At 32.3% G+C, this 24,872-nt stretch overlaps 4 protein-coding genes across 5 annotated transcripts; 1 reads left to right on the plus strand and 3 right to left on the minus strand.

Annotated features, from left to right (window-relative positions):
• Positions 1 to 4,682: 4,682 nt before the first annotated feature.
• On the minus strand, positions 4,683 to 6,288 carry LOC114730364 (transcription factor bHLH36-like). 2 transcript variants are annotated; one of them, XR_003738830.1, is made up of 5 exons: positions 5,891 to 6,288; positions 5,494 to 5,790; positions 5,295 to 5,377; positions 4,954 to 5,149; positions 4,684 to 4,861 (listed from the first exon to the last, which is right to left on the minus strand). XR_003738830.1 is itself a non-coding variant. In XM_028917426.1 (4 exons), the coding sequence occupies exons 1-4, from the start codon at positions 6,221 to 6,223 to the stop codon at positions 5,119 to 5,121; spliced, it is 744 nt and encodes a 247-aa protein (XP_028773259.1). In that variant the 5' UTR covers positions 6,224 to 6,288; the 3' UTR covers positions 4,683 to 5,118. The 2 variants fall into 2 exon arrangements, 1 of the variants encoding a protein (XP_028773259.1); XM_028917426.1 differs by having other exon boundaries at positions 4,683 to 5,149.
• Positions 6,289 to 10,703: 4,415 nt separating this feature from the next.
• On the minus strand, positions 10,704 to 11,584 carry LOC114730353 (transcription factor bHLH118-like). The gene is made up of 3 exons (XM_028917409.1): positions 11,408 to 11,584; positions 10,915 to 11,265; positions 10,704 to 10,784 (listed from the first exon to the last, which is right to left on the minus strand). Exons 1-3 carry the CDS (start codon positions 11,582 to 11,584, stop codon positions 10,704 to 10,706), a joined length of 609 nt encoding a protein of 202 aa, XP_028773242.1.
• A 2,583-nt stretch (positions 11,585 to 14,167) lies between these two features.
• LOC114730280 (transcription factor bHLH36-like) lies at positions 14,168 to 15,795 on the minus strand. Its single transcript, XM_028917330.1, has 4 exons — positions 15,697 to 15,795; positions 15,398 to 15,601; positions 14,428 to 14,775; positions 14,168 to 14,287 (listed from the first exon to the last, which is right to left on the minus strand). The coding sequence occupies exons 1-4, from the start codon at positions 15,793 to 15,795 to the stop codon at positions 14,168 to 14,170; spliced, it is 771 nt and encodes a 256-aa protein (XP_028773163.1).
• A 6,285-nt stretch (positions 15,796 to 22,080) lies between these two features.
• Positions 22,081 to 23,706, plus strand: LOC114730357 (transcription factor bHLH36-like). The gene is made up of 3 exons (XM_028917415.1): positions 22,081 to 22,526; positions 22,819 to 23,166; positions 23,284 to 23,706. The coding sequence occupies exons 1-3, from the start codon at positions 22,176 to 22,178 to the stop codon at positions 23,368 to 23,370; spliced, it is 786 nt and encodes a 261-aa protein (XP_028773248.1). The 5' UTR covers positions 22,081 to 22,175; the 3' UTR covers positions 23,371 to 23,706.
• Positions 23,707 to 24,872: the final 1,166 nt, after the last annotated feature.

A 24,872-nucleotide genomic window follows, 5' to 3' on the forward strand; every position in this document is an offset into this window, starting at 1 on the left:
GGAAAAACTATGGTTTTTTTATCTAACATTGTATTTCTATGCACTTGTAAGTATGATATAATGGAATTTAGTTTCTTATTGATTCGGAATAAATTTTTTTTGGCCTCAATTGATTCGTAATAATTAATATTACTTCCGATTCTAAAAATAAGTTAAGTTAGTTATTTGTAATGAATATGTGTTTTTTTTAAATATTCTTACTAATCAAATTTATTAATGAGAACGACCCTTATTAGAAGGACTATCTTGGAAAAAACCAGATAAATATGAGAGACAATGTGGATTGAGGTCTTGTATTTAAGACCAAAATAAAAATCAAATAAGATCTTATATTAAGGATCGGAGATAGTACAGTATTAACTGTTATTTTTACTAACTTCAAAGACTTGAGAGTCACGCCAACAATGGATTGTACGACATTGGTATCTGGTATTTTTAATGAATATGCGTTATTTTTTTAAAAAATATCTTTGTTAATTGAGTTTATTGGCGAGAACTACTATTATTAGAAGGATTATCTCAAAAAAAAGTGGATAAATACGAGAGACAATATAGATTGGGTTCTTATATTTATAACCAAAATAAAAATCAAACAAAGTCTTATATCAAGTACAGGAGGCAGTACATTATTAATTGTTATTCTTATTAACTTCAAAGACTTGAGAGTCACGCCAGCGAGGGATCGTACGACATTGATATTTGGTATTTTTAATGAATAGATGTTATTTTTTAAAAATCTCCTTACTAATCAAGTTTATTGGCAAAAACTATCATTATTAGAAGAACTATCTCAGAAAAAAGTAGATAAATATAAGAGACAACGTGAATTGAGATATTATATTTAATATCAAAATAAAAATTAAACAAAATCTTGTATAAGAACGGGAGATAGTACATTATTAACTGTTATTCTTATTAACTTCATAGACTTGAGAGTCACGCCAGCGATGGATCGTACGACGTTAATATCTGGTATTTTCGTTCTAATCAGATGTAAAAAACAAAAGAAAAGAGGGGCCGGATGGATTTGCATTGGGTGCTCATCAGGTGATGAGCACCCAATGCTCATCACCCATCTGGACCGTCCAGATCTAATCTAGACGGTCCAGATTTATTTTTATTTTTATTTTAAAAATAATTATTTTAATAGGTATAAGATAAAAAATAAAGATAATCTCATAACTATCATTTTTTAAAAATATAATTTTTTCTATTTTAAAATAATTATTTAATAATATTAAATCTGAACCGTCCAAATTAAATCTGGACGGTCCAGATTGCTCATCAGGTGATGAGCATTGGGTGCTCATCACCTGATGAGCACCAAATGGGAACCCGGGGCCGGATCAAATGCCAGTGTGGGACACGACAAACACAAAGCGCTCCTCCAAAATACTTTAAGCTTCGGAGGATGACAGGATGCTCATAATCATAAACCAATTAACTTTGTCTGATAAAGACGAATCCTCGAATTGTTCACTGAATGAACAGTGAACGAGGACTGCAACTTTTAATGTTCTCTGGCTTCGTTTTTTTTTTTTTTTGGTGAGTGAACGTAACCTTTTGCGCTCTTCATCATCATAGTGATTGGAAGAAACTAACAAATATATATAAATCCCATTCTGCTGGAAAAGAATATTGGACATGCGTGGTTGGTAGGTTGAGAGTTTTGAAAATAAATTATTAATAGGTGAAAAAGTTGATATGTGAGGATGGTGCTTGGTAAATTTATATTCTTAAACGCATACGTGTCTAAATCTGTGATCTGTGAGATATATATGCTATCTTTGTGGACACTCTTCCACAGCTATTTGTCACTAATTTAGATTGATACACTGAGATTATTGGACCACATCATTTGTCGGCAGTGAGAGACTGAGAGGTGTCTCTCTCTATGTATATAATATTAATTCATATATTAACCCTACATTCTACAAACATGGGGAATCGGAATTATTGAATTTATTATAACGGAAAGGCAGCTTAATTATTAAGAGATACCAAGCTTTAACAGTTCATGCCTGCTTTTCTTTTAGAAAGGATATTTTTTGCGATTTAAATTTTGGATACATCAAATCAGCATGCAAGAGCGGGTCATTAAATTCATCTGAACTTGATTCCCTTGTATTTTTAATAATAATAGTAGTAGTGAAACACAGACACATTCAGGCAATATAGCCAGGAACAGGTTAGACACATTCAAAGAATAGGGAAATAAACATTTCGCTAATAATTTGATGGAATTATAATGCTAATTCTAATGGTTATATCTTATTGATAGAAAAACATCGTTCACCAAAAAAAAAAAAACGAAATGTTTAGGCCAAGGAGGGGGGGTGGGGTGGAGTGGGGATAATGAAGTAATCACTTCTATCTCTTAGTTGATAAATACTACTTCCAATTTTTAATATAAGATCTAGTTTATAGTTTAATTTGAATTATAAGCCATATTAAGGACCAGAGAGAGTACAATAACATTTCTCTTTCTTATAATTTTCATAAAATTGAATGATCAGTTGTTGTTTTTTACAAAAACAAGATAGCACGTTCTTAAAATTTTAGGGGTACTGACTTCAAAAAATCGTCTTTAGTAAATATTCAACATTAAGCCATATATTATGTCATTCACTATGCAAAATACGTAGCTTTTATGCTTAGTTAGTTCTTTTATATATATATATATATATTTGGAAATTATAAATCCAAAAAGAAACACATAACAAAAATGAAAGTGTTTACAGGAATATAAGGTTTATTTCTTTTTTTTTTTTTGGGTGAGGTGTACTATGTTTTATTTGTCTTGAACTCTCCTATATGCATCTTCCATACTTATCTGTCTCAAATTATTAATTGGAACGCGACACATTATCCATACAAAGATTATGTCTTCACGATCTTGGTCCCATTCGTGCGTGCAACATTGTTATTTTAATTATTATCAACGCAAATAAGTTCGATGAGAATGGTGCTGCCCCGACAGAATCCTCCAGATAATATTATTATTTTTGAGATGATCCATAATCTAAACTCAGTTTGCATCGCATGTAACCACTATACTGTATACAATTATACAAACAAATGCATGATGATTATAATACAAGATATGACAACGAAGCTACAATCTTGATTTAATAGATGCTTTATTTGGTACGTTGATATCTTCAATATCGGTATATTCAATTATACAACTTTGCAATTATAGAATCTTTTCTTTTGATCTCAAGCCTGATATGAAATCATGGTTGACCTGCATCATATCTTTTCCCCTTTTTCATTATCGTACGGATATCCAAATTATCACCAACCAAAAAAACTACATGCAAAACTTTCTTATGTATTTGAGATGCCAGACTATCTATCAAATTCGACTGAACAACTTGTAATATACATATATATATTTATATATAATTAACACTTGCGAATAAATGTAATTAACTCTAGCACTTGAAATACTGAGTACGATCACAACTTTCCAAATGTGACGAATGTCATTATTTCGGTTTGCCATATGATGACTAGGGAATTTGTGTAATTACATTATATTCACAAGTTAAATCTTAACTCAAGAAGCAATATGTTTCAATTAGTATCGGTTCGATTGAACGATAAGAACCCTCAATAAAGTCATTGAACGAGACCTCCTGGTCGATAACATATCTAAGGACTTGGTTGTTGATAGAGCATAATAACATCATGTGATTCATATAGACAACCCCACCTAGTAGAATAAGGTTTGTTGTTCGTGTTTCATCTCAAATTGTGTGAAAATATGTAGATGGAGCCCAGTCTTGCTACTTGTAAACGTAAAAGAGAATCTCATTATCCACTCACCTTTCCCATCCATCACTGAAGCTGATCTGACCCCAGCCAAAGAGATTCATGTCAGATTTGTCATATAATGCGACGTCTTTTTCTTTTTCTTTTTCTGTTTCTGTTTCTTGAAAAAAACTAAGGAACAGAACTTTCTCACTAAGGCATAATAAGAAGAGATAAAAAAACAAACCACACAATTATTTACATAATGCTGATATAGGTGATCTGATGGCATCGAAAATGCATGTTACTATCGAGTGACATCAAACCATTCTTGTGAGATGTTTTCCATAAATCAACTTTCCCTTGTGTCAAATGCTAATAATTAACTAGGCCGGTTCCCTTATATCTTGGACAGTTTGAGAGATGAATCATGATGTGTATTATTCATGGAACATGATATTATTTTGGCAACATTTTTGTAGGAAAATCAGAACTTGAAGTAACATTTTTTATGGCTAGCCTACCGTATGCGTGAGCTAAGGTTGGTTCACGTGACTTATAATATACTACTTCCAGTCTCAAAGGGGCGTTTAGATAGAAACCAAATCATGGTTTTAGAAGTGATTTTACAGTATACGAAGTAAATATGTGGAGGAGTTTGTTTTGATTTACAGAAAAGTGCTTTTCAATAAGAATCCAAACACCACCTAATTATAAGACCTCATTTGTGATATACAAATGAGGTATTATAATGAGGATTGGAGGTAGTATATATGACACTAACTTACAAATGAGGTCTTATAATCAGGACACTAACTCACTCGAATAATTAATTCGTCTTCTAAAACATTTGGGCCGATTTAATATATTATCATCCAATAATCAAACTAAAGTGACAAGATTAATCGAAGAACAAAGCAGTTTACTCCCAAAAAAGTGAACAATGATGTGTCTTACTGCCTATTTCTTTTTCGTTGCATGGATTGGGCAGTCACGGAAGATTAAAATACTAGCTGAACTTTTGTTTGTTGGGTTACAAACCAGCTTTAAAACCACTGCAAGATTAAGCAGTAACAACCAAAAGTCGACAGCACGGATAACTTCCCTGCGAGAGTTCAATCAATGCACAAAACTTTCAAGACGTAGCCAGCTAGTACATGATATATTCACATAAGCATAACATGGTTTGTAACTTACATGGAAAAGATATTAGTCAACGAAACCATGCAGATGCATATTCTCGCTAAGAAACTTTCCCCTTTTATTCAAATGCACTCTATACATCAGAAATGATTTTTATTACAGCTGGCTCCAATTAGTAAAGTCCAAAATCAGTGACTTTCTTCGCAACGACATATATCATCAGCAGTTTACTGGTTCGGATGCAGTCTTTCTGCAAAAGAACCTAGCTACAATTAGACATATTCAGACTAATGACATATAGGCTATAATCTTCAAACAAAAGACAATCAAATGAATCACATATCAGCAGGCAGTCCTTCTGACAAGCACATACGATTTATTGAAAGAAGTATTACCTGTATTGTGTAGATAATATTACTGCAGTCAGCTTTCTTTGCAGTTCAGAATAATCCGTAGTACTCTCAGAGATATCAGACTCCTTCAGGAAGGTTATAACAAACTTTCAGAACTAATTGGCTGTATAATTAAGTATAGATACAATCTCTTTTCCCCTCTTAATATATATGACAAGTTGATACATATATATGACGTTACCTCTAATCGAATGGTGAGAATGAACATCTCATCCCTTTTGATGGAAGTGCAGCTCACCACATTAAGCCCTTCTTTAATCAAAATACTCAAGAGCGTTGACTGCGCAAATACGTACTCTCTGAAGCTATAACTGCACATAATCTCAACTCCACCCTTGTAAGGATGAACAATAACTGAGATTCCGTGTCCATTTTTCATTAACTCATCCCTCTTTTCCTTCAATTGCTTCACCTTGTTCTTTTGGTGTTTGATATATTTCACAGCGCCATCAATGTGATCTGATGCGGATCGCTTTCCCTGATGATATCGTAATATAATCATAATACTAAAATTCAGAGAAAATTGAGGCAAATTAGAGAAGCTCGTCAACAATAAATTGAAGAGATCGAAATACTACCCTGATATATTCGAGCGGCAAAGCCGATCTGAGGGAGGCACAAAGCGTGGCCATTTCTTGTCTCCTTTGTCTTTCTGTCTCTCTATGCATCCATTTCTTGTTAGCATCTTCAGCAATTTTAACAGAAAATTCCTTTTGCTTCTGCTTGCCTTTCCCCTTTGGTATTACTTCACTTCCAAAATTAGGTGGAAAGCTTTCGTGATGCTTCACTTCTGCAGGATCGTGAAAGATCTCATGTTCTGGGATTGTTTGGATTGAGGGAGGAGAACGATTCAGAAATGAAATTTGGAAGAACAAATCTTCATCGCCAAATGGATGCAAGGGGTTCATCATTTTTTGGGATTTCAAAGATATGAGAAGGAAATCTTCAGGTATTATTATGGCGCTTGTTGACTAGGGTTTCAGACCACTCTTTTGTCTGATGTATTTGCTAGGATACTCATATCTCCGATCTGACCTGCCGATATATAAACAAAATGATTTCATTTGTTTCTTTTTTGTCTTTACATTCTTAAACTAATGCTCTGGTGGGGCACGGATGCTATTCTCCTTCAACTTATTTTAGTAATATGTAATCTTCTCATTATATTCAACATAATCGAAATTGGAAAAATATAAATTAAGATATGTTCATTCCTTCTTATATTAAATGATGACCTATGCATTGCACAGAGTTTGAAATAAAATATTATTATTTGTGATTTATAAATAATACAATTTTCTATGTAATTTATATAAAAAATGTTCGATCGAGTTGGTTGAGTCTCGAGAGCTTTAAGGCCAAGGCAAGTCTAAATTCGAAAGAATACTCGACAAGCATTAATATCAGTATTTATAAATTATCGATCAACGAGTACCTGATCATCTTTTGTATATATATAATTTCTTACTGTTAAGGATCTTATGAATTATGATGCTAATTCAAGCTGAATTCACTATAAACAGAGAAATTGACTTTTACAATATTATTTTTTTTGTTAGTATTAACCATGTGGATATTAAATGAGACACGTTTTTTCCCACTGTAGCAATAGCGGCAGTATGTATATATAATTGGTCAACTACCATCGCTGTATTATATATTAATTTTTAAAGCTCCTTTATGGAAAAGAATGAGGACAAACAAAACAATGAGGAAAATATAAGTGAAGAGGTCATTTTCCCATCAAAGTTGGACTTTTGTAACATCTGTCTCCCAATTTGAATTCACAGTAATCTTTTGCATAGCGGTTCAAATCTATAGGATCTTCATATTTAAGGTTGCTAATTTCTATTGCACATCATAAATAGTGGCATAATCATTGAGCATATAATCATTATTTTATATATATAGTGGTTATCATATAACCACGCATTCACAAGTGAAATTAAGTGTGAATCAATAATAAAATATTACATACCCACATTAGGTGGTTTCTTTTTCTCTTTCAGCATCTCACAAGTTATGCAGTTTATTTATCTTCTTTTATATTATGTTAATGATTGATGATATTTTTAAGTACTGTGGAAGTCCTTAAGTTTCATCCAAACTATAATAATTTTTTACATATATTAATACACAAATTATTTTATTCAAATGACCATGTGTGTATGAGAGTGTGTACAAGGCATAATTTTAATGAATTATGACCCCAACCAATAATTTTATACGATTGTCGTTGTGAACTCAGGAGTTTGATTATATATGCAAAATGTGATTTATAGTTTATGAATTGTGGTAGTTGTTATCTTAATGGAGACGCAACGTGTGTTTTCTTTTGTCTTTATCCACACTTGAAAATCGACTGGTGTAGAGTGGTGATTTCTAATTATTTTTTACTATGTATTATGAGCTTAAGTTTTAGAAAGAAATTTACTGTGTATGAATCCTGATTTTAGTCTTAAATTTATTCTGTACATAAAAGTTTTCTTATTAACTTAAGTGACTACGAATTTAATCCCACTTATAATCTTGAATGTTAGTGCTTATCCATGTAATAAAAAAAAATCCTCACGCTAAAAAAAAAAATCTTTCTTCACAATTTTAATTATAATATAATACGCTAGAATTCCTTTAAATGATGCGTCCCATTGATTCACCAGGGTAGCTAAAAAATGTAGATGCATCCATCTGACATGAGAAACAGAGGAAATTAAAAAGGCATCATTTAAATAATTTGGTATGCAAAGCAAAAGCAAGAAACATATAAACAAATACTACTTTTGAGGGCAAACATCTATTAACAACTTCTACTTGATGTTATAATCTCCATTAATAATATATAGAGCCTGTTTGCCTTAGTGTTTGGAGGACAATAAGCTGCTTGTTTTCAAGTATAAGCCCGTCTAAAAAATTTCTAGTGTTTGGATTGGTGATTGAGCAATCTGATTTTTGTATGAAAAGTTACAATAAGCTATACGTAAAAATTAGCTACTTATGACTTATGGTTTATGACTTATAGCTTTTAAAATATATAGAGAGAGAGAGAGAGACAAAGTTAAGAAATTTATTATCTCCTTTAGTTCTTATTATAAGTATCAAATAACTAATTTGTATAGAACAAAAAATAAGTTACAAGTAGTTGAAAGTAATAAATAAGATAGAAATATACTTTTGTTTTTAAATATGCTCTTAGAAATATACTTTTATTTTCAAATATGCCCTTATAATAAATGATAAAAATAAAAGAAAATATATGAGATCAACAAGAGCTTATAAATAATTTAAAGTTATTATATTATGTAAATTGATAATTTTTTATTTTTTATTATTTAATAAAAGTTTTACTCATTTTGGTAATTTTACAAACTAAAATTACTTATTTAATCATAATCCAAACAACTTACTTATACAAACTAACTTTTACAAAATCCAATCCAAATACAATTCACATTATCTAATCTCACTTTTTTCAAAAGTCAAATTGACAATAAGCTACTTTTTCAATCACTAATCCAAACAGAGCCATAATTGATATTTGATATGCAAACTCTGCCGCCTTATTAATATACTACCTCTGGTCTTAATTATACCTAGTTTGACTTTTAGTTTGGTCCTAAATATAAGACCCCAATCCACTTTGTCTCTTATTTTTATCTATTTTTTTCCAAATTACCCCTACTTGTATTATATTAAGTATAGTCAAATACTTTGTCTCTTATCTTTATCTATTTTTTCCCAAATCCTCTCTCCACTTCTCATTTTGGAATTAAAATTTGATTAGGTTAGTTTAAATATTTTTATAAATATATTAATACACTTTTAAATTATTAAAATAAATATATAAGTGACTCAAATTGTTAAATTTTAACCGCCCCTTTTTAAATAGCAATGAACAGAGAGAGATCGATTAGGTGCTGAAAAACTGGGGTTTGTCGTGGTCGGAAAAATAGCTCACGATCGTGCAGGATATTTTTTTAAAATTTGACGAGGGTATTTTTGGAAAACAGGTGCTATTTTTTAACTATTAACTAACTTAACTAAGTTTCTTAATTTTTCTAAATTAGTCAACCGGTCTTATAATTAGGATCGGAGGTAGTATTACAATTGTCTAAGACCTTATAACTCATGATTCAATTCGCAAGATTCACTAGATAGCATGCATGTATCGAGACACAAATCTGTCTAAAGAAGTGCAATATTGATCCTTCCGAATCATAATTCCTCAACCAAAAAAGAAAAAAAAGAAAAAAGAAATCAACATTGATTGGCTCCCCGGGATAATATAAGTATCAAAGAAAATCCTAGGCATAACATCTCGATAATCATCATAATTAGTATTTCCGCACAAGCATAGTATGTTAATGTATTTTTCAAGTAATTGCTTATAAACAATATGATCAATGTTCTACCTGCTTCTACATAATGGCGACATGCGATGCATTCTATGTAATTGATTCTATATAATGGGATAAGACTCTGTCATCGTTATTATTATAAATGATGGATTTACTTTATTCACTGTGAGATAGCAATCAGCAGGCAGTAAAATAGTGATAGAGAACTTAATGATGTTAGTTAATAGATTACAATCCTAGAAACTGAAAATGCTTGAGTTCTTTATAAGTCCAAATATGTTATTATGGCGTTTTAATTAGTTCTAAAGCACACCAACCAACAACACACTTGTTGATGCATTATTAAAATTTCAGTCGCTTCTCATATCTCTTCTTTTATTTATGCCGAAATGCAAAAGTATAATGTGCTCTTAGTGATGCATGCATGATACTAGCCACTTCACCAAGTTGATGGGTTAATTAGGACTCTCTTAAGTTAATTTAGCTGCTAAATGAGATAACAGCAAAGAAAATTCAACCAAATTAATTGCTAATCATCATCTATATAAGCGGAATCAGACATAAAATTGCTCTGCCAATTCAACTATGTATCTAGAACGGGGCAAATGAATTTAATTATAAACATGTGAAACCTTAAGGCATATTCATCAATTTTTATAGGTATTCACAAGCTACGTACTCATAGTTGAAAGGAGTGCAAATTTGCAGTTTTCCACAAGATATATTAAACATGAGAAACCTTAAGGCATATTCATCAATTTTTATAGGTATTCACAAGCTACTCATAGTTGAAAGGAGTGCACATTTGCACTTTTCCAGAAGATATATTAATACATAGTGCTAATAATTAATCACTCTCGTGAATTTTGTCACACTATACAAGTACATTCAAAATAAGTTAACAAACATCAAGCAGCAACCAGCTAACTGCCCATATAGGCAAGTTGAGAATCCAGAATTATATTACATATTCAGATCAATCATGCTCATCACAAAGTACATGAGAGCCACTCTCTAAGCAAATAATCCGTCATTCCTAGTTATACCTCGACCAGAAGATTGCGCCATTCAGTTTCTTTTCCAGACCAGCTATATCAAGGCTTTCCAAGTTATCCACCTGTTCAACAATTGATCTAGCGAAGTTCATTGAACTTTTTCACTTATATGTTTAATTAAATATCTGGCCAAAAACTAGAATCTAGAAATTAAAGAAACCCTAGTCACAAAAATTGCTTATTTATCAGTACCTCAGATTTAATAGAGTGGTATAGCCTCCCATTCACTGGGGTGGTCACACAGCTCACAACATTACATCCTTCTTGCATCAATATTTCCAGCAAGAGTGATAGTGGAAAGCTGCTTTCCTCCAAGCCACTGTCTACAGAAATTTCCACGCCAGCTGGAGAAGGCGAAATGTTGACATACTTAACCATATTTGCATGGCTACTTGAACTTTCGTCTATTTCCGCACCAAGCAAACTTGGATTAGCCTTTTGTTTGAGCTTATCTCTCTTAATTTGGAGTTCTTGGGTTTTCTCCTGCAAACTTTTAATATAATTTGCAGCCTCCCCGATGTGATCAGACACTGAACGCTTTCCCTGTAACCAGATCAACGAAACCCTAAATCAACCCATACAGTTCGATTTCTTGTGAGGTATTTTGACAGTGAAAGTTGACAGAAAAAACATGAACTGAAATTTAAAATCCGAAGGAAGAAACGGAATTTAATTCTGTAAAGACCTGGATGAGCTCAAAAGGTAGCAGCGATCGTAGTGATTCACAAAGGGAGGTCATTTCCAGCCTTCTTTTCCTTTCAGTTTCCCTACGAATGATCTTCTTCTTATCATCACAAACACTTGCCTCTCCATAATTATTGTCTGAAGAAGGCAGTGTGATATGCTTCTTCCCTCTGCTCATTGCGGTAGGTAGAGTCAGGATCACTCCCTTCGAGTGATTGTTGGCCGAGAATCAGATCTTGATGATGATTTGCAATATCTCGTTCTGGGATTTTAGTGGGTACATAAAAAAGGAACGAAGGATCCTTGTTTTGGTGGAAAGGAAAGCTAAGCATTGAACAAAGACTCCAACAGTAGTCTTAGTCTTCAAGTTTTTGCTCAGCCCCTTCCTTTTCTATAATTAATCGTTTATCTTGTCTTCTTTTCCGTACTTCTTCTGCTGCAGTAGAAAAGAATAATAAAATATTTAGGATATGCTTAATTTCGCTAACATAGGATGTTGTTAGGTTCAAAAGTTTTGGAAGAGAGGAAAATGTTTAAGTTTTATATACTTATGCGCATTCACTTTATGGCGGATCAGCATTTGTCGGCAGGGGCAGGAGGAACCTGAATTCAGCAAAGTTACCCCGATCATAAATTCTGGGGCAAAAAAAATCACATTCGGAAACCCAAGGTCTTAAAATTGCAATTGCTTTAAAGAAATTAAAATAATCATCAATAAAATTTTAATTTTAAAAATTCTTTCTAAAATTTTATCAAATTGAAATTGCAAGTATTTGAAATTCCTTTGGAACTTAAGAATAATTTTTTTAAAAGGTTCAATAATAATTTATTATTTTGGTCCATAATTTAATTAAAAATCTTAAGGCTTTGGTTTTAGACTTAGTTCATTTATCCATATTGTTTTTGCAGTGAGCAAGAATAGAGAAGAATATGGTAAGACCGAGTGAAGCTTAAGAGTTGTTTTTAAAAATTAAATCAACGGGCTGAACAGTTTTAAATCGCATTAAATAATGATTTATCACATATAACTTGTCAAAATTATGCTCATTAAATTTCTTCAGCGTTAATGAAATAGATTTTTTTTGGCCGGGTAATGAAAGATTTTCTTGGCTAACCTTGATAAAATAGATTGAATTATCGTAATGAAATTTATGAAAATCTCGATCTATTTATACAACTTCTTCGATATCATAATGTAAAGTGTTGTACTTTTTCTTGCATAATGAAATTTTGCAATATATCATAATAGTTATGATCAAAAATGATAAAGCAACACGGACGTGACGTCAATAAAGAGGTTAGTGCTATGAAGACACTGTATATAGATTGGTCCCCTGTGCTTGCCTATAAAGTATATGTTTTTTTAATGAAAGATTTATATTACTCTAGATAAAATATACTAATAAAATATTAAAACGTACCGAATCATGTCGGTGTGAATAGTTTCATTTTTTAGATAAAACGGTGGGAGTTCAATTCTTGTCTTTTTTTTTCCTCTTCCTTTTTGTTACATATAAGTATTTTTTTATATTAAAGACAATTCTATTTGAGATACATCTCCTCACAAAAATGCTAATATTGATTTGTCACTTCAGTTATCATCATCTCTCATATGAAGATCAAATCTAAATCGATATCGAAAGAGACTATATTTTACCTTCAATAACTTGAGGGACATTATTGTTTGTCGCCCATCTAGAGCGTACCCGGGTCTAACACTGAAAAATAATATAATGGGACATACATTTCTAAATAAAATAATCTATAATAAAGTACATAAAAGTCATGTATATGTAATTTTTAAACAACCAGCAGTTGTTTTTATTATATTTTTTCATAATAGTATATTCTTTAGTTTTCAGTTTTGACTTGCTCAATGACCAAATTTAACCTACAGTAGACGAGCTTGAATTATAAGAAAGAACTTATCAAAATAAAAATATGGAAAAAGGAATATTCAAACACACACATTCTTTTTCATTAAATAATAAACTAAAATTTTCTTTAACAAAATCTTTAACTTTTATGAGACCATATGGAAGATACACACACACACGTCTTATATTATGTTGGCTCTTCGTAAAAATATACGGAAATTAATAATTTCAGGATTTCAGCACGAAGAGCCAGCATAAATATGAGATACTAGTGTGCGTGTGTGTGTATTGCCTCAACAAATTAAACTATGCATTTTAATTTATCTCTCCAACTCTTTTATGAACGAACTGTATATACAATAATACCATAACAAATATCGAATATCTGACCCCAGAAAACAAATTAAATGCAGAATAAATCAGAGAATAATTCCTATTTTGGTAATTACTAAACATATAAATGTGACAGAAGGTAGAATCCATAAATCGAATGCCTTGAATCCGACATCTTTTCAGGTGAGGGATATATACTTAAGGAAAATTGCTTATTCCGTTAGAGAGTTTGAGTAGTTAGTTTTCTGTTTTACAGTCTTATATCAATGCAATTATGCTATATTCCCCTTTTTCGTTGGGTCAAAATGATTATGCTGCTATATAACTCTTTGTTACTTCCATCTCAATTTTTTAAATTGCAGGAAAATCATTAATTCAGCTGGATTCATATTCATTTTATACCTGAATATCCAGACTAATAAATAGAAAATAATCCTTAAAACCCAGAATCTCATATTTTCGACATATCGAAGTCAAATTAGAGTCACAATTAATGCATGCATACCCAAATTTTAACCTCGTTGATCTTTCTTTTCCTTGGTCCCCTCAATTCAAATATACACAAAATGAAGGAGGTTTAACATTTGGAGAGAAGAGTGACTTGAAGACGGAATGGATTCTGCTAGTTTTCTTTGTAATGCAGAGGGTTTGATCCCAATTAAATCAGAAACCTGCAAACTAAAGCCAGAAATTAAATTAAGTAAAAAATAATATAATTGTTTTGGAAGCAAAAAAAGAAAAAATCTTCAGGGCACCAGAAACTACCCTCAATTTGCTTTGAAGAAACATAAATAGAAAAGTAAAACATTACCTCCGCGTGGATGGTATAGATCTGCCTTTCTTCTACTTTTGTATGAGCACAATGAACAACACTCAACCCCTCTTTGAGTAGTAAATCCAATAGTTTTGACAGAGGCAACATTTGTGCTGTGCTGAGAAAAACCTCAACGCCAGCCAAACTTCGAGTAACAGAAATAACATTTGTTGGTGGGTCTTGAGCTGTAGCTTTGCTTAAGGTTGTAATCTTAGGGTCATCAACATTCAAATTGCACATCATCCTTAGCTTGTCCCTCTCACCACTCAGTTCCTCGATCCTCTTTTGTAGGTGTTTGATGTACTTGGCAGCCTCATTTAAGTGATCTGATACCGATCGCTTCCCCTAATCAAATCAATCCTATCATATTCTTCGTCATCATCAAAGTTTCAGCCAAAAAGGCAATAAGATATGGTTGTGTTATTAAATCAGCAGCCAGTATATATTATCCTTATGAATCTTGGTTTAATTATTTTTTGGCAAGTGTGTTGAACTGAAATTCTAATGCAACAAGATTATAAAGAATTCAACCCCAACATACATGATCCAGGGTGGGCTACAAATTACTCATGCGCTTCTTAATTTTTAATTCTCTCTTCTTTTTTCCTTAATATATGTAATCCTAATTGATAAAACAGCTGTTTTTACAGTACTATTATACTAGGCTATGAAACATGAGTTTTTCTAAGTACTCTTCTGATCTTAATATAGGACCTAATTAACTAATTTGAATAGATTAAATATGTTAATTAAATTAGTTAATGTGATTTTTTTTAGACACTCTAAGCATCTTCATTGATTTCCTCCATTCCTCTCCTACTTGATTATTATTGGGAGAATATCATAGAATTAATTTGGAAAAAAATTAATAAACATGTAAAATAGGTATTGTGTATAGGACCAATATCAACTCCTTAATTAGTTCGTACATTAAGGGTGCAGGAGTACAAATTAAAGAAAGGAATACCTTGATGTACTCGAGAGGGAGTAAGGATCTCATGGAAGCCGAAAGATCGGCCATTTCTTGCCTCCTTTGTCTTTCCATGTACCTTCGGATGAGCTTCTTTTGAATATCATCGTAATCTTCTTGCAGGCCAGGTGGGTTCTGCCGCCTATTCTTTGGCTGTTTGTTCTTGTGAAACATCAGATCGATCTTCTGGGAATTTGGTTTCTAATAAATGGGAATCGTGAGATTAAGAGGAGGATCAACTGAGTCTGAAACTGGGTCCCTAATTCGTCATGATTGGGTTGTTAAGAAAACAAAACCATGTTGATCTTCTTGATTCTCAGTGCAGAGCAAAGGGAGATATGATCGTTAGGGTTCACCCATAATGGGACAAAAGGTGGCCAACCAAGATCTCCCATATCCCCGAGTCTGAGATGAGTGAGAAGATCATCTTCTGTATAATTTTTCTTTTAATTTGATGGCAATTATTTAGTATATGATAATTTGAGCATTGCCAAGCTTAAAAGATGAAGTCTTTTTAACATTTTTCTCTTTGGTTGTATACGGAGAATATTAAAGGGCTAATTATGCTCCTAATTTTCCTATTAAGTTGATTACATTAATTATGTTCCGGGTCCTAATCTTTAATTTATTAAGCAATTTATTCTCACTTTTGTTTTATTACCACCAAAAAAAAATCTTAAGATGTTTTTTTTACCCTTTACAATAAAGTAGTAACGTGTGTGTGTGTGTATATATTTATATATAAGACCATCGTTGACAACTAAATAACCACATATTAATTACGTCATAATTATGTGCGCATATATATTACTCCTCCGGTCCTTAATATAAGACCTATTTAACTAATTTAATTATATTAAGAAAGTTAAGGAAGTTAGTTAATTATAAGAAATATGACATGTTTTTTCTAAAACAGCATAATCATTTTTCTTAATATCCTCCATTCCTCTTCTACTTGATTATGGTTGAAGGAATATCCATAAGGATAATTTAGGAAAAATTGATAAATATGAGAAATAGGTCTTGTATTTAGAACTAAAATCAACTCAACAATTAGGTCTTATATTAAGAACCGGAGAAGTATATTCTTTTCTTTCATGCAAGGAAGCATGCAAAACAAGGTTTTATTCAAGGAACATGTCAACCTTCAAGAATCCAATGACGTGTAAAATTTTTGTTTCAAATGTTGTTAGAAAAACAAGTTGGTTTCACATAGCAAAGAAAGATGCAAAAGAAAAGGAGACAATGGTAGGTATATAAAATATTACCTTCGATCTTTAATATAAGACCTCGTTTAACTTTTATTTTGGTCCTAATTATAAGACCTCAGTTCACTTTGTCTCTCATATTTATGCATTTTTTTCTAAGATAGTTCCTCTAATAATAGTAGTGTTAGCTAATAAACTTGATTAATAAGAATATTTTAGAAAAGACAATACTTATTTGTTACAAATAACTAACTTAACTTATTTATTTAATCTCCTCAAATTAGTCAATTAGCTCTTATAATTAGGACCGGAGGTAGTATTCAATAAGAAGTAATTGCTTACCACAGGTTCCGTTACGGATTAGTAAATACTTTTTCAAAAACGTTGAACACGGGAGTGGATTCATTACTAAATATTAAAATAATAGAGGTAATTAATTAAAACAAAAGACTCCGAATCGTTAGAATTAATCACTAAGTGATTCCTTTTGTACCCAAGAGCAAATTGCATGTGTTCCAGAAAGCATGCCACAAAATTAGATTATATACTATCTAGATTAATCAACTTAGTCGGAGGAGCTTATAAAAGCAGAGAGGGAATGCACCAAACCCTAATACATGTAAAGAGAAGATCTCCACGAAAATAGTAATAATAATAGGTACACTTTGCCATTATAGTGGAGAAGAAAATTTTTAAAAAAAAGGGATGCAAAGAACCGATACAGAAAGTTCTGAGAAAAGCTTACACTAGAGAGAATAAAGAAAAGTGGAAATAAAAACTAAAAAGAAAGCACCTAAGTCCTCAACCTATGAAGGTGCCTCTGAATTTAAATACAGAGCTTACCCTTGGCAGCTTATTTAATGGAGGTTGGGATCATGTCCTTGTCCTACTGATGAATTATGGATATTGATAAACTTTTAATTTAAAAAAAGTTCGTTGGGTCCCATGCTTCTCAATCCTCTAACTTTAAAGGCATATTTTAATTGAGCTAATATGACCCATATATTGAAAGCAACGCCTCTTATAGAACTTTAGGTTTTCATTATTTTATTACTTGATATATGAGCATATAGTTGAGCATTATTAATTGATGCATTAAAAAATTTAAAAATTCAGGCACACCCTTGTGTTATTATATTGAATAATACTAGGCAGGAGATTACAGGAGGATTTGCTTCGGCTAAAGAATTAAAAATAATGTGTCACTAGTTAAATATCATTTAATTTAGAATTGGAAATTTTTCGTTCTTTCTTCCTGTTAGCAACGCATTATGTGCTGATGGGTTTAGGGTTTCCAGCTGGCACAAAATAAAGATCAAGGCGACTTTGTATCCAAATCGAGACCAGTTTTTTTGGAAAATTTAAGAATTAATCGAATCATGTGATAAAAAATAAATTAATATATATAGTTCGCTTCTTCACCACCGTATATTTGTTTATTTCATTAATACAAAGAGTGAAAAGCTCCCGATCGGCAGCAGCCTTATAATTCTCTAGTGTAATTTCCTCTAACATCCTTAATTATTTGTTTAGTAATGTTCTGATAATTAACAGTCCTCGCCAAAAATTTCTTCGAAACATCATCCAAATCCAGGACACAAAGTAATTAACAACTTTGACCACCGATGTCTGTCTGATCAGCAGGCAATGTTCTTATTAAACATGTAATTAAAATATGAAGTTCGCGATAGCTTTCAATAATGTCATACTCATAAAGAGGCCAGCATACCAAATTCCATTAGGATTTGTGTCGTTAGTTGGTGTGGAAGAAATCTCCGAAGACAACTCATTGCTTTGTTGTAAAGTTTTTTTTTTTGGTTGTTGAAAAAATATAATTGATTATCCATGATATTCCATTATCTGCCGTCTCATTGCTTGCGTGTGGTACCACACCAAGGAAAGATAAGGAAGGAATTGAGTGGATATGTTTGTTAGGGTTTGTGATCTTTCAGATGGAAGGCCTAATAATTAGAGACGGCACAGAACTGATTCCAATCTCATCAATAAACCGTAGTACTTAGTTGCAGTTCTTGAACATGTTAGTGGACATGGGATGCGAATCCAGATTCACCGTAAAATACTTCATCGCCATCCCAGCAGCCCAAATTTATTTGACACAAACATCTTTTTTTAAGGTTAAAAATGTGTTACATTCATCATAAAAGCTTGAGATAAAATAATTATCGAAATTGAATATGGTTTGGGTAAAAAAGAAATTGAATATGTACAGTTATTTGTCATATTTTGATTTAATTTGACTAGATATGTATGTTTACATATTTTAGTTTATATATATTGAAGAATGTAACACGTAACAATTTAAATTAAATATCCTTCAATTAAAAAAAGCATACCCTCTTCAGTTTGAAAATGCTTCATCAAGATCCTATAAATCTTTAAGCTAGTTGTTGTTCTCGCTCAGTCGCCCCTCCTAATATCGTAATAGAATAAGATTATAAACAAATTTCTTAACAAAGGTAGTTGTAACTGTTGTCACATTAATGAAGAAACTCACGTGCTTTAGAGATAAACACTGAAATTATTTATTTTAATTTTATATTCACATTAATCTGCTTAAACTTATATATCCGGATGGACACACTCTTATCTTCAATCATTCCAATTGAAACGTTGATTTTTGTTTAATTAATAAACATTACATATTTGAAATGTTTTGAAAGATTAACATGATCGCCGCCCTTTGACGAGCGCTTTTAAGTTTTCTTTTTTCCCAGCACGAAGGAGATTTTCTTACTATTAGGAAATCTCAATTAGGAACGTTTATCTTTCACCAACCCCAATTGTTAATTAGGAACGTTTATCTTTCACCAACCCCAATTGTTGACCAGATAAAACATTTCGATTGGAGTAAGACAGTACACATATATTGATAATTTGTTAAACCTAACAAACTTGAATTGATATACTAAATCAATAATATTATATAGAAAAATACATCTTAACTATAATTAATATAACGGTTAAGTGCGTGGCCTTCATACAGCAGCAACGCCACATTAATTTGGTCCTTTTAGCTATTATAAACAAAATGATATAATGAAATTTTCTTAATAATTAGATTCATAATCACACTCTTTTCACGAATATTCGCAAATCATGCCAAATTGCCATTATAATTGCTTCAATCCGTACCATTATAAATGTCTGACTTTCGATAAGTAGAAGTAATTAATAAGAAATCTATTATACGAAAAACTGATCATTTAATTTTCTTCCATCTTGATTCTAACAAATTTTCCATATAGGCCAGCCATGTGTAACACAATAAAGTAAGATAAAAGGCGCTTGAAATCCTATAACCAATTTAAAACCTTACCAACTATTTGCTTTTATCTTGGCTAATTAGTCTCCCATATAAAACAGTTTTCCGAGGATTCCTTCACATCACTCTGACTTTTCCCCCACCAAACCTCACTATTTTAATAACGTCCCAGTATACTTAAAATGCTTTAAGTCTACACTTTGCACAAGCATATATACCAAAATCATATAAATTAAGCAGAGATCATAAAAACCATGTCTGATGCTTCTAATAATTTATTATAATTCATAAATGGTTCAACTAGCTACTGGAGTTGTAATTTCCAAGTAATAATTAACATGAAATTATATGGTTGCCACTATAGTAGCATTCATATTCCGTAGTTGTTAAGTTTCTTTTTTCAGGTTAATTGATGTACCTTTGTCGGTCACTAGCGCCTAACATCTTGGATTCCACGAATTGTATTTTCCATTGTTTAGCTAGGTCAATAACTTAACTTGTGGTTATTATAGTATATAATACATCAATGATAGATTAAGAAGATCAAAATATTTAAAATATATATCGACCACGTGCCATTAATTGCCTGAGCACTTTTCTTTTTTTGAGTTGGTACACTGATCGTTTCAATGATGGTGAAAACCCATGATTATTTAGGCTAATTTTTTCCAGGATAGTGACTTTGAAGAGGGTGAATTGTACAGCGGGCCGTAAAAGGTGATGAGCCATAATTTTTGACCCATCCATGACCCAATTATTTTTCCATCTATGAAAATTAAAGTTCGTTTTAATCAACAACCATCAAGCATTTTAAGGTGATACTCCCATAATTAAATAATTCATTGTCTGGAAGGAGAATATAAATTAGAGGAAGCTGCTAAGCTGTTTCCCTAAGCATCATCATATTGTTGAATATATAATGGAGCAACAATTGTGGTTGAGCGTCCGAATATAATTTTTATATCACAGGAAAATCTTCGCGTTGATACTGTCGACGTATTCTATTATACTTATGTCAGCTTTTTGTTACCAGGAATCTGGTACATACATCGTATTTAGAAGAAGAAAAGAAAACCAGATTGATGATAATTATCATGTCTTAATTAGATGATCTTCATCCAAAAAGAAAAGAAAAGAAAAGGAAGAGGTGTATGTGGAAATCCAAAGAATTCAGAAGAAAGAGGTGTTAACTGGCATTATATATATATGCCCCACGTTTGATAAGACTTAAAATAAAAATTATACCTTTCAAAAATTATACCTTTCAGACGTTCTCTATATTCGAGTTAGCTTCTTTTTTCCCTACTCGAGTCATTATTGCCGCATTCGCTGTTTCTTAAATGATCTAACTTATCCACTTCAAGTGAATTTAGCCCAACTTTTTATCAATTCCAATCTGTTTGTAAGGTCCTAGGGAGTCAGGCATCAAAATTTTAAACTTCACTGATCACTCGACTCATCAAGTCTAATTCATTGATCAAGCTTGAAGATTTAATTAATGAGCCGAGTCACATTCAACATTTTGATCGAGCTAACAAGGAGTTGGATTTAATAGTTCGTAATTGTTCGATTCAGTTTTACCTTGAAGTAAAAGTTTCCTCACTCAAAGGATAACGAGATATGAGATAACATTAAAAGCCCAAAAAATCATACTCTTAAAGACATATAGGTATAGAGGTTTTTTTTTTTCCCCTCCCCTTACGTGAGAAAGAAATTAAAAAGAAAATAGTGGAGCCGTTAAATACATGCATGTACGTACATCCATGATATTCTTACATACATACATATATTATAAACGGCTCCATGATACATATTGAAAATTACATGGCTTTTAGATGTTATAATACTGACTTATAATTACAAATAACTTTTTCCACTTTTCCTGCCAATTTAACCAGGTGCAATGGCTAATTTTAATTATCAAAGTCAAATATCAAACAATGTAAATCACGTAGTATTCCTTATATTTCACCGATCTTCAGAAAAAACCAATAAAGAAATGGAGACAAATTAATTAAGAAATGCCTAAAGTAGAGTGCTGATCCACATGACATATACGCAAATTATTAATGGGCATGTATTAAAAAAATCTTCTTATACATAACGCATTTATAATACCCCCAATTAGGTCACTTCCTATATAAAATCACTATGCCTTTGAAAACGGAGGAATCTTGAAGGTCTCTAAGAAAGAGAGCAAACCCCCAAAAATCTGTGCTTCCTGTAGCCTCCATAGCCAAAATTTGAATACTTTTGATCAGTACTCATTGAAACAGAGCACAGTATGTTTCCTTCACAACGAGGCAATGAGATGGTTATCGAATTTTCTAGCCGTCCCCACCACCATCAGCAGCAGCAGAAAATCTCAGAGGATCTCATTGTGGACGGCCATGCTCATGCTTCTCTGGATATGATCAATTTTTCGGATAAAAAATTACAAGCTGGTACTGGCAAGCCGAAGAAGCTACTTTATGAGTCTTCTCAGGATAAGATTAGCCACTATCGAAATTCTGATGACGAATACAAGAAGAAGAACGAAAAGCTCATTCACAGGGAGATTGAGAGGCAAAGAAGGCAAGAAATGGCCACCCTCTATGCATCCCTTAGATCTCTTCTCCCACTCGAGTTCATCAAGGTAAAGTAGTACCTAAATTCCCATTTCCTTTCTTCTATGTGTATGTAAACTAACTCAGCAACTCTTGCGAAATTCCTCTAAACTGGTTTTTGAGATCTGAGCCAAAATCCCCCCCTTTCTCTCTCTTGTTTAACTCGGCTTCTACCTTGTACTAACCTGAATTCTTCAGGCTTGGAGATTATTACAATACTGAGTGGAAACTTTCTGGTTGTGTCTCTTTTATGGGGACGAAAAATGGTGTTTGATATTTTACTAGTTAATTTTAGGGCTTTTGTTGTGGTGGGCTTTCTAGGGAAAGCGTTCGATATCAGATCACATGAATGAGGCCAAGAACTACATAAAGCACCTGCAAAAGAATATCAAAGAACTGAGTGCCAAGAGAGACGAACTGAAGAAAATATCGGAGAATTCTTCGAATCCAGAAACACACGAGTGCGAAAATTACACATATAGCGGCTTTTTCAGCGTTCACGAGATTAATAACAATGTTTGTGTCGGAATAGAAGTTTCTAGTTCCTTCGGAGACGAAAGGTTTTCCCTTTCAAAATTGCTTAAACTGATGCTTGACGAAGGACTTGGAGTTGTTAACTGTGTTACCAGCCAAGTCAACGGAAGATTAATTTACAGTGTTCAGTGTGAGGTATGGTGGTTACAGCTTAAAGAGCGATTCTCTCTTTTATTTTATTTTACTTTTTTCATAATGTTTTAATCTTGCAATAATATTTTTCTTTCTTCAATTATTGTACTTGATTCGCAGGTTATTAGCAGTTCCGACCGTGTAGACCTGCCTGCGCTGAGAAGGAAAATTGTCAATCTAGTCCCATCGTTTAAATGTTCTGATTAATTAGCCATACGTTAACATTAATTTGGGCATTGACAAGAAACGCATGATAATTTGTCCTTTTCTAACCGGTTAGTTAGTAGTTTCGATGTTGGGGTGATTTTGCTTGAAATGTTTGACGTGGCCTTGGTTTTGATTCAGATCCTTCTTTTTTCTGAACAATGAGAGGGAAATAAGAGGAAAACATTTCATTCATTACAGGGCTTACCCGCAGTTTTTCTCAGACAGATTGTGACGATTGAATTTCCGACTTTGTTGATATTTAAATCGGTACATTTATGTGTTTTTATAACTTCACAGCGTTGGTACAGTCACGAATAAAACTGTCTTGTTAAATTACAGTAATATCTATCTAATGATGTCCAACTCATGGGTATAAATTTGGTTGATTTCATGGAGGTTCGTAGATGATTTGCTTCACACTTAATCACCTTTCACTCAGTTCATGAAATATATGTTACTAGAAAGCTTCTCCGTTATATATAAAAACCGCATCAAACTCATGCTTTGGATTGTGATGTGCATCCAAACATCGATATTTATTTTTTCTGACTTTTGTAAGTTCTGGGTTCTTTAGTACACTATCTTACGTGTGAGGTGAGTATTAAATTCTTCTGTTGATTAATTAAGTTTTTGGCTAATTAAGCTTTGTAGTACTTGTTGAATGTATAATCTGCTTTACTCAAGTTGCATATCTCGATATATACCTTGGTTTGTCCCATGCTTGTTTAAGATGATTTCCTTTAAACTTTGAATAACCAATGCGTGAAAGAAAAGTTTCAACATATGGCTTGCAGTTCCAATGAGCAGGATAGTTTTATATAAGGAATTAATTAAATTATCATTAAAAAAAATTCTCCTATATATGTGTGTGTGTGTGTGTGATTTAATGTTTTCATGCATCAAAACTTGAAAATAGATTTTATTTATTATTTGAGCATGGATTGTGAGGGGAATAGCCAGAATGCATGTTCTACCCAGAACAATTAGAACTGCATAAGTTCTGCATGCATGCTCATCTAAACCTATCATATGTATGACTGATCATCTTGCAGCTTTAGATATAGAATTGATTGTGTTGCTGAAGAATGAAGATTTAGAAAAGAATATTTAGAAAAGAATAACCTGATATGCTGAGAATTAGCAATGATTGGTTGTGCAGAGTATTCTGTGAGCTAGCTGCATAATCTGATATGGTGCATGTGCTGTTTGATGCCCTGTGTAGTATTATTCTGGTCGTGATCCCCCAGTGGGCTTCACATGCGCCTACACAAATATATAAATATATATGTATATATGTTGAATATATTGCTAAGTGTTAAAGTACAATATTAATTAATATCCCTAATTTCCTGTACGTACCATTCTCCATTCTATTATTCTCATACACCTAGCCTGCCTCACAACTTGCTCATAAGCTTGTCAAAGCCTAAACAAAGCCACTTCTCAAATATGGTGAGATGAACAAGAAAGGAAACACAAAAGTAAATTAAGCTTCTGATCTG

This window comes from Neltuma alba, unplaced genomic scaffold (genome assembly GCF_004799145.2).
Source record: "Neltuma alba isolate B1F8T4 unplaced genomic scaffold, ASM479914v2 tig00012727_pilon, whole genome shotgun sequence".
NCBI classification, from domain to species: domain Eukaryota; kingdom Viridiplantae; phylum Streptophyta; class Magnoliopsida; order Fabales; family Fabaceae; genus Neltuma; species Neltuma alba.

Coding starts and splice junctions, on each gene's coding strand:
- LOC114730357 (XM_028917415.1), top strand. CDS start 22,176: ATGTTTCCTTCACAACGAGGCAATGAGATGGTTATCGAATTTTCTAGC. Junction 22,527..22,818: donor TCCCACTCGAGTTCATCAAG/GTAAAGTAGTAC, acceptor TGGGCTTTCTAG/GGAAAGCGTTCGATATCAGA. Junction 23,167..23,283: donor TTTACAGTGTTCAGTGTGAG/GTATGGTGGTTA, acceptor CTTGATTCGCAG/GTTATTAGCAGTTCCGACCG.
- LOC114730280 (XM_028917330.1), bottom strand. CDS start 15,795: ATGGGAGATCTTGGTTGGCCACCTTTTGTCCCATTATGGGTGAACCCT. Junction 15,602..15,696: donor GAATCAAGAAGATCAACATG/GTTTTGTTTTCT, acceptor CCCATTTATTAG/AAACCAAATTCCCAGAAGAT. Junction 14,288..14,427: donor TCTATACCATCCACGCGGAG/GTAATGTTTTAC, acceptor TTTAGTTTGCAG/GTTTCTGATTTAATTGGGAT.
- LOC114730353 (XM_028917409.1), bottom strand. CDS start 11,584: ATGAGCAGAGGGAAGAAGCATATCACACTGCCTTCTTCAGACAATAAT. Junction 11,266..11,407: donor TACCTTTTGAGCTCATCCAG/GTCTTTACAGAA, acceptor ATCTGGTTACAG/GGAAAGCGTTCAGTGTCTGA. Junction 10,785..10,914: donor ACCACTCTATTAAATCTGAG/GTACTGATAAAT, acceptor ATTGTTGAACAG/GTGGATAACTTGGAAAGCCT.
- LOC114730364 (XM_028917426.1), bottom strand. CDS start 6,223: ATGATGAACCCCTTGCATCCATTTGGCGATGAAGATTTGTTCTTCCAA. Junction 5,378..5,493: donor TTCTCACCATTCGATTAGAG/GTAACGTCATAT, acceptor ACCTTCCTGAAG/GAGTCTGATATCTCTGAGAG. Junction 5,150..5,294: donor ATATTATCTACACAATACAG/GTAATACTTCTT, acceptor GTTCTTTTGCAG/AAAGACTGCATCCGAACCAG.